The sequence below is a fragment of the Lagenorhynchus albirostris genome, chromosome 15 (genome assembly GCF_949774975.1).
Source record: "Lagenorhynchus albirostris chromosome 15, mLagAlb1.1, whole genome shotgun sequence".
Classification (NCBI taxonomy): Eukaryota; Metazoa; Chordata; class Mammalia; order Artiodactyla; family Delphinidae; genus Lagenorhynchus; species Lagenorhynchus albirostris.
The window spans coordinates 29,903,390-29,917,626 of record NC_083109.1 but is presented as its reverse complement, the minus strand read 5'-3'; the positions used below and the strand labels follow the sequence as shown (position 1 = coordinate 29,917,626).

General features: G+C 39.4%; 1 protein-coding gene across 1 annotated transcript in view; it reads left to right on the top strand.

The window, feature by feature from the left end:
• The window catches only part of DNAAF9 (dynein axonemal assembly factor 9), a 148,538-nt gene that overhangs the window by 50,764 nt on the left and 83,537 nt on the right, over positions 1 to 14,237 (top strand). Inside the window, exons 8-9 of the mRNA XM_060123316.1 lie at positions 8,107 to 8,205; positions 13,901 to 13,956. Of these exons, the coding sequence (XP_059979299.1) occupies positions 8,107 to 8,205; positions 13,901 to 13,956 (155 nt within the window). The remainder of the gene's footprint in view (positions 1 to 8,106; positions 8,206 to 13,900; positions 13,957 to 14,237) is intronic.

The following is a 14,237-nucleotide window of genomic DNA, read 5'->3' as shown; positions in this document are numbered from 1 at the left end:
GAAGCAGAGTTTATTAAGGGCTTAATATTTAGTTTAATATCAGGAAATCTATTAGTGTAATCACTACTGATTTTTCTCCTTGGAACCATTTATGATAACTCCATAGATGCTGAAAAGGCATGTGATGAAATTGAACATCCATTCTGTTAAACATTTCTAATAAAATAGGAATATAAAAGAAAATTAAAACCTGAACTTTTTGTTCTTTAAAAAGACCTAATCATCATCATCAATCCATGGCTTGCCTAATTATGGGAAAAAGTGAAAATGCAAAAATGACAACATTAAGAGTGTAAGAATGATGGTAATTCCCTGGCGGTCTAGTGGCTAGGACTCCATGCTTCTACTGCTGAGGGCCCAGGTTCAATTCCTGGTTGGGGAACTAAGATCCCGCAAGCTGCGTGGCATGGCCACAAGAAAAAAAAAAAAAAAAGGAAAAAAGAGTGTAAGAATGTTAAATAAAATTTAACCACAGACAAATAAGAGAGATAAGTAGTTTAGGAGTTTCTGCACAGTATCTGGGACCCATGCCCCACTTGCATGCAGTGCCCTGAACGTGAGGATGCTTCAGGTCACACATGGAAGCTAGACATAGCATTGTAGTTTTGAGAACATCACAAGCATCTCTGGAGTCAATGGAATGGGACCACTCAGGAGAGCATCTTTAGTTACACCTAGAAGAGCAGTGACATCATGCAACTGAAGAAGCAACAGTGGTAATCATCATGGGCTGTAGACCAGGCCATTTCCTGGTTTTCTGACTTCCAATGAGCTTGGTATTCTTAAGTGATACCATGAAGAAGTAGAAAGGAAGCCCTTTTAATGTCTGATAGTGGACTTCCCATCTCACAGGAAGAGTGAGGAGGACTCAGGTATTTAGAAAGAATAAAGTAAGGTGATATTTCTTATACCAAAATATGATTGAGCACATTTATACCCACTACACTATGGAGAGCTCTTACAAATTGATAAGAAAAATACAACAGTGGGGAACTAGGAGACAACCGGAATTGGCTGTTCACAAAATAAGAAATAAAAATGACCATGGTTTTCCACTCCCAGTTAGGGATATAGAAAGTCAAAAGAGACCATTATTCTCACCCTAATAACCAAAACAATCTGAATATGCAACAGAATAATAGTGTAAAATCATTAGAGAGCTGAAGATGCAAGGAAACCTCAAAGAACTGTTTTCTAAAAAAGTAGGGCCCTTCATAGGACACTGTTCTCATTTCCAGTAGAACAGCAGGAGGAAGAGAAATCTATCACAGACAGAGATAAGAAAAAATCAGTTGACCTTTTAAAGCGCTTTTAATGGCTGTATGTGAGTGAGTCAGCACCTACCCCTGAACTCTAAACCATAGGTCTTCACAAGCGCTCAGGGTAGTCCGCCAAAGATTAGGAGCCAGGCAGGAGCACTGAGAACCATCCCCGCTGAGGTACTTGACACTCAGCTATAACCTGGATTAGCGCAGGAGAGCTGAGAGCAGTCATTTGGAGGCATTCCAGGTCTTTACAGAGTATAAGCAGCTGCCCTCTTAAGGCTGGATGCGAGGTAGCAAGGCAAGGATCTCTCTACACAGACAGAGCCAAGGGGACTAGAGAGCAAAGAGAACTCGTTAGCCACCCAGAAAAGTGGTAGCCAGCTTGTAAAGCAGGGAGAGATTGTCCATGATTCCGCAAGCTGGTGGCTCAGCTATAAAATGCAAAGAGACTTCCAGAATCTTGTCCCAGTACTCTGAGCAAAATCTTTATCAAAGTTCACACCCCACCCTCGAAATACTTGAATTTAGTGATGAAGTAAACCAAACTACAAATGCTACAAAATGCAGACCCTGATCAATTATAGATCAAGTTGACTTAGATCCCTGCTTTAGTGGCCTAACAAAAGAAAGGGATCTAGTGGACCTTTCCTAGAGATAAATGGTACTGTTTACCTCTGTTTTTACTGGTCTTTTATACAAAATGTCTGGCATATGATTTTTTAAAAATTATAAGACCAGAAGAAACAAGAAAATTTGATCTGTTTAAGTAACTGATAAAAATGCTAAAGAATCTGGAAGAAAATGGGACAACATGTGTGAAGAGTTGAGGAATTTTAGCAGAGACCTGAAAACTATAAAAAGAACCAAATGGAAATGCTAGAAATGAAAAATATATGGTATAGAAATGGAGGATTTATTAGTTTGGCTAATTTATCAGATTAGACACGAATGAAGAAAAGTTCAGTGAACTTGAAGATAAGTCAATAGGAAGTTTCCAAACTGAAGGACAAAGAGAAAAAGAGCAAAAGGGGTGGAACAGAGCATCCAGTATCTGCCAGTGTCAAATGATCTAGCATAGTAGATCATTGGAGTCCCAGAAGGGAGAATAGAGAGAAAATGGGGCTGGAAATTTAAGTTGATAATGTCTGAGAACTTTCCAAATTGATGAAATAAAATACATCAATCCACAGATCAAGAAGCTCAGTAAACCCTAAGTAGGGTAAAATAAATATGTATGAAAATGACTATAAATTTGTGCAGGATCTCTGTGTTGAGTCTACAAGTGTTAATAAAATTCAAATCCAACAACCAAAAGAAGTTAAAATACAATTCTAGTCGTTACTTGTGCCTATAAAAAATTTTTAAAAAGGGAGCCAATCTGTACCCATATTACTTCTTAAAATCTACTTTTTTTTCTTCTCTCTTCTCTTGCTTAGCTGCTTCATAGCCTCCAAAGTTCTCTTTAAAAACTCTTTTTCTCTTCAATATCCAGATACTTTTCTGTTTACATGTATTTTCTCTTTGCTAAGACTGGTAATCTTATAGTCAGAATTAGCATCTAGGCCTTAATTTTTACTGGTCAGTCACTACTGGCAGCTCTTTGATGGCCAGGGATCCTACAGCTCCATGCTTCTTGGTCAGATCCTGCAAAGAGAAAATGCATACTGCTCTGAGATTTGATTTAGAAAGATGTTCAAAATATGTTTGGTGAGAAAAGTAAAAAGCAGAGTGTATTTCCATCTTTGTAAAATAATTTGTGTTCAGTGTCTTAGAAACTAAAGATGGTAGTCTCACTGGTGGTTGTTACTATTTTACTTATTTTCATTTTCTTGTATTTATTACATCATGTAATTCTTTTCTTTTAAATCTTTTTCTTCCTCCCTCCCTCCCTCCCTCCCTGCGTTGGGTCTTCATTGCTGTGCATGGGCTTTCTCTAGTTGCAGCAAGCGGGGGCTCTTCATTGTGGTGCACGGGCTTCTCATTGCAGTGGCTTCTCTTGTTGTGAAGCACAGGCTCTAGGTGCACGGGCTTCAGTAGTTGTGGCACGTGGGCTCAGTAGTTGTGGTGCACGGGTTCTAGAGCGCAGGCTCAGTAGTTGTGGGACATGGGCTTAGCTGCTCCGCAGCATGTGGGATCTTCCTGGACCAGGGCTCAAACCTGTGTCCCCTGCATTGGCAGGCGGATTCTTAACCACTGCACCACCAGGGAAGTCCTACCTCGTGTAATTCTTAAAAATACTTTTAAATATTGAAATTAAGCTTCTTTTCCCCCTTTGAGTCACCTGAGATCAGACACTGCCGGATGCCAGCATAGGGGCAAGAGTTCTGTCTTAAGTTCAGGGTCCTTTCCTGGTGGCCAAGGGCCAAGGCACACTGGCATGTTTCTTGGGGTTTGCAGACTTCTGCTGCTTATCTGATTTTGATATCCATCTGGGCCTGTCTTCTGGATTCGGCCTTCAGGAGTCTGAGCAGAGAGACTTTCTCTTCTTCATCATCAGATCCAACGAACCAATTCTACCTCCATACACAGTATCCATTTCCACAAATGCACTGTTTGTGCTGGGGAAAAATTGGAGAATAGTGTGTCTAGTGGAAACCACACAGGCTCTGGGTATCCCTTACCTAGATATATTTTCACTTTTGCTAGTTGTTAGTATTGCATCCTTAGGTCACTTTACCATTGAGTACCTCAGTCTCCTCATCTATAAAGTGGGCATAGAGAAGTACACAAGGATATTAGGAAGATTTGAATACAAACACACACACACACACACACACACACACGTGAAATCTTCCATTTCAGTCATAGCATGGATTCCCAATGGTCTAGTGGTTAGGATTTGTCACTGTTGGTCATAGCATGGAGCTGAAGGCAGTATTTAATGATTCATTCCACCTTATTCTGTAATTAGTACTGACATATCCACCTCCTTCAGGGAACTTTTTTGGGAGCAAAGTGCCTATCTTTTCTGTGTATCCCCCAAAGCATGCAGTGTTTTTCCGTAGAAGATAGCCAGAAAATGGTGACTGCCCAACTGTATAACTCTACTTCTTATCGTAGACCCAAACCAAGGTGAGTGTCACCATGTAGGCCATTAACATAGAAACATACTTTTGAGTTTGTTTCTAAATAGAATTGGAAAACAGAATAAAGTGTATTCTGTACTAATAGCTATATTGGTTCTTTTTGTTTTCCTAAGCCTCACAAAGTGAAGCATTCTGGTATAGCCCAAGGGATTGGACAGAGCCAATCAAGGAAAGCACAGACCCACAATGGGTTGCACAGCCTCAGATGTGACTTACCTGAGGCCAGTGATATGCATTATGGGTGTCTGAGAGGTAGAGCAGACAAGTTCCAGGAAATCAAGGTGGAGGCTCAGATGTTCTTAGCCAACTCCAGCTAGCCAACAGTAGAAGCAGAGAAATTGACAAGTACTGCAGACACCTAGTGTGTAAGACCTGGTAATAAGCACTTTCTACAGGTTATTTCATTTAATTCCTATAATATCTCTGTAAGGTAAATAATAGCCCCCGCCATTATGCACATAAGGCATTTGCGGCTCAGAGAGGTTAGCTCCCTTGCCCGAGGTCACACAGCCAGTAAGAGGCAAAGCAAAGTTTCCAGCACAGGTCTTTCTGAATCTAATCATAGTTTAGCTTTGCCTGCTTGTGTGTGTTTTAGGTTTCTTCTCATGTATGGATTCCCCCTCCTTCTCTTTGTTCCCACCCATCCCTCGCTAACTGTCTGTTGAAGAAACCAGATCATTGTCATACGGTTGTCCTTGCTGGGATTTTTTTTTTTAATTTATTTTATTTTTGGCTGCTTTGGGTCTTTGCTGCGCTCGGGCTTTCTTTAGTTGCAGCAAGTGAGAGCTACTCTTTGTTGTGGTGCATGGGCTTCTCATCGCGGTGGCTTCTCTTGTAGCGGAGCACTGGCTCTAGGTGCGCGGGCCTCAGTAATTGTGGCCCACGGGATCAGTAGCTGTGGCTTGTGGGCTGTAGAGCGCAGGCTCAGTAGTTGTGGCCCACGGGCTTAGTTGCTCCACAACATTTGGGATCTTCCAGAACCAGGGCTCGAATCCGTGTCCTCTGCCTTGGCAGGCAGATTCTTAACCCCCGTGCCACCAGGGAAGCCCCTTACTGGGATTTTGTTGATTGCATTCCCATGATGTAGTTTAACAGTTTCCCTGTCTTCTGTATTTCCTGATTATTAGTAATTGAATCTAGAGGTTTAATCAGTTTCAGGGTTGATTTTTAGAGGGAAGATTACTTCATAGAGGGTATTGTGTTCCTTACCAAGAAGTATGTGTATCTAATTGATTCTCTTTATTTTGTGAACAGCCATTGATATGCAATCTTCATATCTTTACTTCATTAATTAGTCTTAATTCACTATTGCAAAATGGTAGTATTCCAATTCTATAATTCCTTCTTCATTTATATTCTCTAAAGAGAAATATTCAGCTTGCTAATATTGTTTATGCAGTGGTGGCGTTCATGTAGGAAAAGCAAGATAAATGCTTGAATTCTTGCTTTCCTACGTGACGTTCATGTAGGAAAAGCAAGATAAATGCTTGAATTCTTGCTTTTAAATGCTTGAATTCTTGAATTCTTGCTTTTGAAGTTTTCAAAATAAGGTTGGTTCCCAACCGTTTTCCAAAAGTAACCAGTAAAAAAAAAATAGTTTTTTAAAATATATCTAATTTTGAACTCATAGATTTAAATATGTTTGATATGTTTCTGTCCATTGCAGTTATCATCTTTACCGATGCTCTAAATTGTTCCATCTTTGGGCTGTGGTCTCACTTCAAGTTGGTTACAAATCCTTTTAACACAATCTTAATAGTCCTCAATAACTTCTCTGCTATATACTGTGACAAGATATTCCAGGCTTATCTTGTACGTTTCCTGTCTCAGACCTGGAATTGGTCATTTCTCTAGTAAGTTACGGTTTCTTTGAGTGGGAAATCACATTTCAGCACCACAGTCTGGGTGCTAGAAATTCTCCTTGCTCCTGGTTTGGTCATTGTTTCTAGATCTCTTCAGTGGACGAAACTAGGAAATTCTCTTCTCTCTCTCCCTGCTCCCTCGCCTTTTCTCTCCTTGTGTGTGTGTATGTGTGTATACACATATACATACTTATATATACATGCACATGTATATACATACATATGTACACACATATATACCTGATTTTTATCCTATGTTATATATAAAACATACTCAGAAAACAATATCAGCACTGTCTCCTACGTATTACTGAAAATAATTTTAGACATATATTGACATATATGTAATGTAATACATGTGGGTGTATATAAATATATATATATATAATAAACAAAATATAGATTGTCTAGGCAGCAAATAGTGAAGTCACTTGAGAATGTTGTTTACACTAAGTATTCCCAGCAGAGATCCATTATGCTTTATGCCTAGGACCATTGCATGTCTAACACAGAGTTCATAGGTATGAGTACTTGTGTATCCTTAAAGAGAACAGTAGGGAAGAGCATAGATCCAGACAGCCAGTTTTAGTGCAGCAAACAGGATGCCTGCTGTAAGCAAGGCACTAGGCTGGGTGCTTGTCATGTACACTTACACAGTGTGAGATGGACAGTAAAGAGAACTATCCAATTTGAGTACAAATTAACAGCAACTTCCAAATAAGGACAAAGATGTCACTTGAGTATCTCAATCAAGCAAGTCATAGCTGATATTTTGGGTTAACTGATGATGCCTTAAAAAAAAGCCAGGAACACAAAGCAATGTGTAGTGGTTGGGAACAGGAATGAGTTCAGAGAGGAGGCTGAAAAGCAGCTGGGATGGGGGAGGGAGGCAGGCTGTATGTAGAGGAGAGTCAGCTGGGAAGGTGCAGAGTTCCTCATACTTGGAGGAGAGGATGAGGGAGGAAAGGGCTCTGGGCCACCTCTGGCCCCACTGAACTTCTAACTAAAGTCAACTAATTTGTCCTTAAACAAAGCTTCACTCTGTGAGCTTATGGTACTAGGTGTAGTGTCTCATAAATAGCTTTAGGTGACTCATAAATAACTCCCTCTTCAACAAGGGTTGCTAACTGTCCTTTTTAAAAACAGCTTTTAAAGGACATTACTGCCCTTTTTTTTTTTTTTTTTTCCCCGTTATGCGGGCCTCTCACTGTTGTGGCCTCTCCCGTTGCGGAGCACAGGCTCCGGACGCGCAGGCTCAGCGGCCATGGCTCACGGGCCCAGCCGCTCCGCGGCATGTGGGATCTTCCCGGACCGGGGCACGAACCCGTGTACCCTGCATCGGCAAGCGGACTCTCAACCACTGCGCCACCAGGGAAGCCCATTTACTGCCCTTTTAAAAAAAACAAAAAAAACAAAAAAAACAGCTTTATTGGAATATAATTTATATACCATAAAATTTACCCATTTAAAAAAAAATTTACCCATTTTAAGTGTACAGTTTGGTGATTTTTAGTAAGTTTACAGAGGTGTGCAACTATCACCACAATTTGAATTTTAGAACATTTCATCAACCCAGAAAGTTCCCTTGTCCTCACTTGCAGTCAACCTCCATTCCCACTGTCAGCCCTAAGCAAACCACTGATCTACTTTCTGTCTCTAGATTTGTCTTTTCTGAGTATTTCATATACTGTAGTCTTTTATATATGGCCTCTTTCATTGGGCATAATGTTTTTGAGGTCCATCCATGTGGTAACATGTATCAGTAGTTTGCTACTACCTTTTAAACAACATATTTAAACGGTCTGGTATTTTGAGATCAGATGCAGTTTCATGATTCTGGTTTTCTAAAGCACCTCCTTGAATGAACACATTGTCTTTTCATTTTCTTTCTAGGATTTGGTGGCTTTTGAACGTCAGTGGACTAGCTTCTTCGCCAGTTTTGACACAGAAATTCCCTTCTTGCTGGAATTGTCTGAATCTCAGGCGGGTGAGGTATGTAAAGGAAGGGTTAAAGAGAAAGAAGAAGTTGGCTAGTTTATTTATTGTTTTTATTTTTATTAAAAATTTTCTCAGGGCTTCCCTGGTGGCGCAGTGGTTGAGAGTCCGCCTGCGGATGCAGGGGACACGGGTTCGTGCCCCAGTCCGGAAGGATCCCACATTCCGCGGACCTGCTGGGCCCGTGAGCTATGGCCGCTGAGCCTGTGCGTCCGGAGCCTGTGCTGCACGACGGGAGAGGCCACAGCAGTGAGAGGCCCGCGTACCGCAAAAAAAAAAAAAAAAGTTCTCAGAATAGAGCACTACCAATCTGAATTTGGCTATCATTTCCTTAAGATTTGTTGCATGCTATAAAGAAGTTTTTAACTCCCATGCCAACCCCTATATAAGAAGGTTTTTTTTTTTTCTGTGCCAGTTTCTCTACAAGAAAGATACTCATTTGTCAGAGGTGGTGCCCCTGTCAGCCAGGAATTCTGTTGGGCACCAGTTAATAAGCCTAGGAATAATTCTCCACGTGTGAATAGCACACCTTTGTCAGTCGAACCTCTAGGTAATGCCAAGCTTTCTTTCTAGGCAGACAACAGTAGTGAAGTTACTAGGTTCAGGATAAGACCCACTCCATGAGTAAACTGAGGTATGTAAATCAAGAACTAAGGCACAGGGGCTTCCCTGGTGGTCCAGTGGTAAAGAATCCGCCTTCCAATGCAGGGTACATGGGTTCGATTCTTGGTCAGGGAACTAAGATCCCACATGCCGTGGGACAACTAAGCCCACTTACCACAACTGCTGAGCTCGCACGCCTCAACTAGAGCCCGCGTGCTGCAAACTATAGAGCCCATGTGCTCTGGGGACTGCGCGCCACAACTAGAGAAGAGAAAATCTGCAGGCCACAACTGGAGAGAAGCCCGCGCACCACAGCAAAGAGCCCGCGCGCTGCAACAAAAGATCCTGCATGCCTCAACGAACATCCCGCGTGCCACAACTAAGACCAGATGCAGCCAAAAATAAATTAAATAAATAAATAAATAAAGTAAGTAAGGCACAAAACTGGTTCCCAAACTATTCCCCAAAACTAGTCAACAGGAAGGATCAAAAGAGTGATCTTGAGCTTGCACTTGAGCTTACTTTGGGCTTGCACTGCCCGTCCTCAGTTCTGCTGTGTTCCACTGTGACCCAGGACAGGCCCTACTCCTGCCCTTTGGAACTGGAGTTGATCTTTGTTGCTGTGCATTTTACTTTTACATTATGTTATAAACCCCACAATATTGGGGTTATCTTTGTTTAAACAGTTGTCTTTTTTGTCTTTTAAAAATCTTTAACAGTATTTTTTAAAGATTTAAATAATTCAAAAATCTTACATATCTGCCCATGTAGTTAAAATTTCTGGTGCTGTTCATTTCTTTGTGTAGACACAGATATCCATTTGGTATGATTTCCTTCGCCCCGAAGGATATCATTTAACATTTTTTGTAGTGTGAATCTTCTGATGATTAATTCTTCCAGCTTTTGTATGTCTGAAAAAAAATTTTATTTCACTTTCGTTTTTTTCTAATTAATTAATTATTTATTTTTGGCTGCATTGAGTCTTTATTTGCTGTACGCAGGCTTTCTCTAGTTGTGGCAAGTGGGGGCTACTCTTCGTTGCACTGTGCAGGCTTCTTATTGCGGTGGCTTCTCTTGTCACGGAGCATGGGCTCTAGGCACTTGGGCCTCAGTAGTTGTGGCTCACGGGCTGTAGAGCACAGGCTCAGTAGTTGTGGCACATGGACTTAGTTGCTCGGCGGCATGTGGGATCTTGCCGGACCAGGGGTTGAACCTGTGTCTCCTGCATTTGCAGGCAGATTCTTAACCACTATGCCACCAAGGAAATCCTTCACTTTCATTTTTGAAAGTATTTTTGCTGTGTATAGAATTCTAGGTTGACAGTTTTTTCCTTACAGTACCTGAAAGATGTTCCACTCTTTCTCACTTGCATTATTTCTGATGAAAAGTCATTGATCTTTATCTTTATTCTTCTGTACGTAACTTGTCATTTTTCCCTCTGGTAGCTTTTATGATTTTCTCTTTCATTACTGGTTTTGAGTAATTTGATTATGGTATGTCTCACTGTAATTTTGATCATATTTCCTATGCTTGGGTTTTGTTGAGCTTTTTGGATCTGGATTTTTAGTTTCATCAAGTTTGGAAAGTTTTTGGCCATTATTTTTTCTGTTCTCTTTTCCTTCAGAGACTCCAATTACTTCTATATTAGGCCACTTGAAGTTGTCCCACCTCTCACTGATGCCCATTTCAGTTTTTTATTTTTTTTAATTCTTTTTTTCTTATTACTGATTCTAAGAGTAAAAAATATTCAAAAAGATATACTCAGTGAGGGCTTCCCTGGTGGCGCAGTGGTTGACAGTCTGCCTGCTGATGCAGGGGACACAGGTTCGTGCCCCAGTCCGGGAAGATCCCACATGCCGCGGAGTGGCTAGGCCCGTGAGCCATGGCCGCTGAGCCTGTGCGTCCGGAGCCTGTGCTCCACAACGGGAGAGGCTCCAACAGTGAGAGGCCCGCCTACCGCAAAAAAAAAGATATACTCGGTGACGTGTCACTCCTGGGTTCTTACTACCATATTCTGATTCCCACTTTCTTCCCACCCTTTTTCCACCCATTCCATTACCAGTAGGTAACAAATCTCTTCAGTTTGTGGTTTATGTTTTCTGTCTCTTTTGCACAAATGATCAGATACATAGGTTATTTTCTTATATCCTTTCTTTCATTGAAGAGTAGCATACCATATGTAGTCATTTCCACTTTGCTCTTTTCACTTAACAGTGTATCCTGGAACTCTTTCTAGGTCAGTTCATTCTTTATTATAATTCATAATACAGTTGACCCTTGAACAACACAGGCTTGAACTACCTGGGTCCACTTGCATATTTTTCAGTAGTAAATACTACAGTACTACATGGTTCAGGATTGGTTGAATTCATGGATGCAGAGGAGCCGCGAATTCAGAGGGCCAACTATAAGTTATATGCAGAATAACCCCTGTCTTATGTATGTGTATTTAGGTTATTTTGCCGTTGCAAAGAGTGCCATAGTAAATAACTCTGTGCTTATGTATTTTCATATTGTTGGAGGTTTGTATACCTAGTAATGGGATTGCTGGGTCAAAAGGTAAGTGCATATGTAGTTGTGTTAGCTATTGCCAAATTTCCCTTCAGAAAGGTTGTCCTGATTTGCATTCCCACTAGCAACATATGAGAGTGCCTGTTTTACCACAGCCTCACCAATAGAATGTGTTGTCATACTTTTTAATTTTTGACAGTCTCATCGATGAGAAATGGTATCTTGGTATTATTTTAGTTTGTGTTTTTCTAATTATGACTAAGCTTGAACACTTTTTCATATGTTTGAAGGCCATTTTATATTTTATTTTCATGTCTTTTTCCCATTTTAATATTGGTACAATACTATTAACTGAGCTATAGAGCACAGGTTTTAGGTCTTTTGTTCCTTGTTTTTTACGAGTTCTTTATATATTTAGGCCATTACCTTTTTGTCTGTGATATATATTCCAAATATTTCTTCCTTATTTATCAATTGCTTTGTTTATGGTGGTTTTTTGCCATGCAAACTTTTTATCTTTATGTAAATGTATTAATATTTTCTTTTATTGCGTCTGGATTTTCAGTCATATACAGAAAGGCTTATAAATCTAAGGTTAAAGAGGAATTTACCCTTTTAGTACTTGTATGGTTTAATTTTTTTAATTTAGATCCGTAATTCACTTGGGATTTTTTGTGTATATGATGTGAGATATGGATATGTTGTGAGATATGGATCTAATTTTATCTTTTTTTCCCAAATCCAGTTAGAATCCTGACTATGCAGCTCACTAGCTCTGTGACCTGGGACAAGTTAATTAAATTAGCTAACTCATCTGTAAAGAGGGGATCATGATAGAATGAATTGCGTAGGTTGTTACTAGGATTACAGTTGACCCTTGAACAGCACTGGCATTAGGGACCCAGACCCTCCAGACCCTCCAGACCCTCCACACAGTCGACAATCTGCATTTAACTTATAGCCAGCCCTTTGTGTACACAACGCCTCCTTATACGCAGTCCTTCCATATTTGCGGTTCCTTGGCATCCGCGGTTCCACATCCACAGATTCAGCCAACTGCCTGTCATATATTACTGTGGTATTTACTATTTTAAAAGATCCACATATAAGTGGACGTGTGCAGTTAAAATGTGTTGTTCAAGGGTCAACTGTACTTGAGATAATACATTTAAATGCCTGTCACAGTTCACATGGTAAACCCTCAATAAACTTTAGCTGTTATTCCTTTAATATATAAAGAGTTTTTACAAATCAGTAAGACAAACTCCAAAACTCCAATTGATAAACATACAGAGGATGTAAATAAACAGTTAATTACCAAAGGGAAGTCCAAATGGCCATTGAACATATCTGAAATATTCTACTTCATTAAAAATCAAAGGGGTATAAAATAAAAACAACGAGGTACCATTTTTCATTTGTCAACTTGACAAATATATTTTTAAAAGGACATTTATTGGACAGTGCTTACCCTGAGATAGGCACACTCAGATATTGTAAGTGGAAGTGTACATTGATCAGACTTTTTTGAAAAACAATTTGGCAATATAGTTTTGCCTTCTTACCCTATAATTTCATTTCCAGATTTGCCTTAAGGAAATAATCAGAGCTGTAGAGAAAATTTATGAGAAGTTATTCATTACAGTATTATTTATGATATAAGAGTTAGTAGCAATATAAATTTCCAAGAATAAAGGACTATTTAATAAACTTTGGTACAATCTATATATATTCTATGAATATACCATAGAAGAAAGATTTGAAGAAAATGTACCAGAATGTTAATAGTTCTTAGAGATTATAGGTGGTTTTTATTGTATTCTAAAATAAGCATATATTATTTATTTAATGGGGGGGGAACAATCAGTATTATTTAAGGGGATTAGAATTGCCTTTTGAAGTTTTGAACTGTTGACAAAGACCCTGCATATCAGTGTTTGATTAGTGTTTAGCCTAGCACTATGCACATCAAAGCTGAGAAGTACTTCTGTGGTTTCCTGGGAAACTTCTGTCAGTACTTCTAAGTCCCTTGGATTCTCCCTCATTACTCATTTGAAATTAGTATACTAGAATTAATATATATTATAATTTATAGAATTAAAATAATTCTAATTATTGGAAATGTAGAAAAAATTTAATAGAAGAAAAAGATTCCTATATGGTTAGTAACTTAGAACACAGATGGTGGTTTGTCCAATTTCCTTTCAGTAGTTAAAAACTGTAAAATTTGACAAGGATTTTTCTTTACCTTCCTTTTCCTTTCTTTTTCTTTTGCAGCCTTTTATCTTTTTTCTTTGCTAATTGTTGTTTGTTTGCTTTCTATCCCCAAAATTCATGTTGTTATCCACCACATATGTCCTCCCATGTTCTTATAACAATCTATAAACATGTATCTCTCCCTTTCTCTCTCTCTCTCTCTCTCTCTCTCACACACACATACACACACACGCACGCACACACACACACACGCACGCACACACACACACACTATAAACACACATACATGCATATATGATGGGTTTGTGATTGTTTTATAAAACTGTGATCTTAATATATATAATGTTGACTTCTTTTTTAGCCATTCAGAAGTTACTTTAGTCATGGAATGATTTCCAGTCATATAACTGAAAATAGGTAAGATTCTTGGGAAAGAAATTGAATGGTAATAGAGAAAATGGGGTTGACAAGGGGGTGGAAATGGGAGAGAATCTAAGTACAGAAGCTGGAGTCAGGAAAATATGGGTTGACTTTAGTCATCACAGAGTAAGAAATCCATACTCTATAAAATTGTCTGTTTCACTGCTTTTGTATTAAAGTTTTATGTTAAGGTGGCTTTTAAAACATTGTAACTTGCTAAAATCTAAAGAAAGGAATTTTTTATTCCATCAGTAACCCAGCAAAGCTAGAGGAAGCAG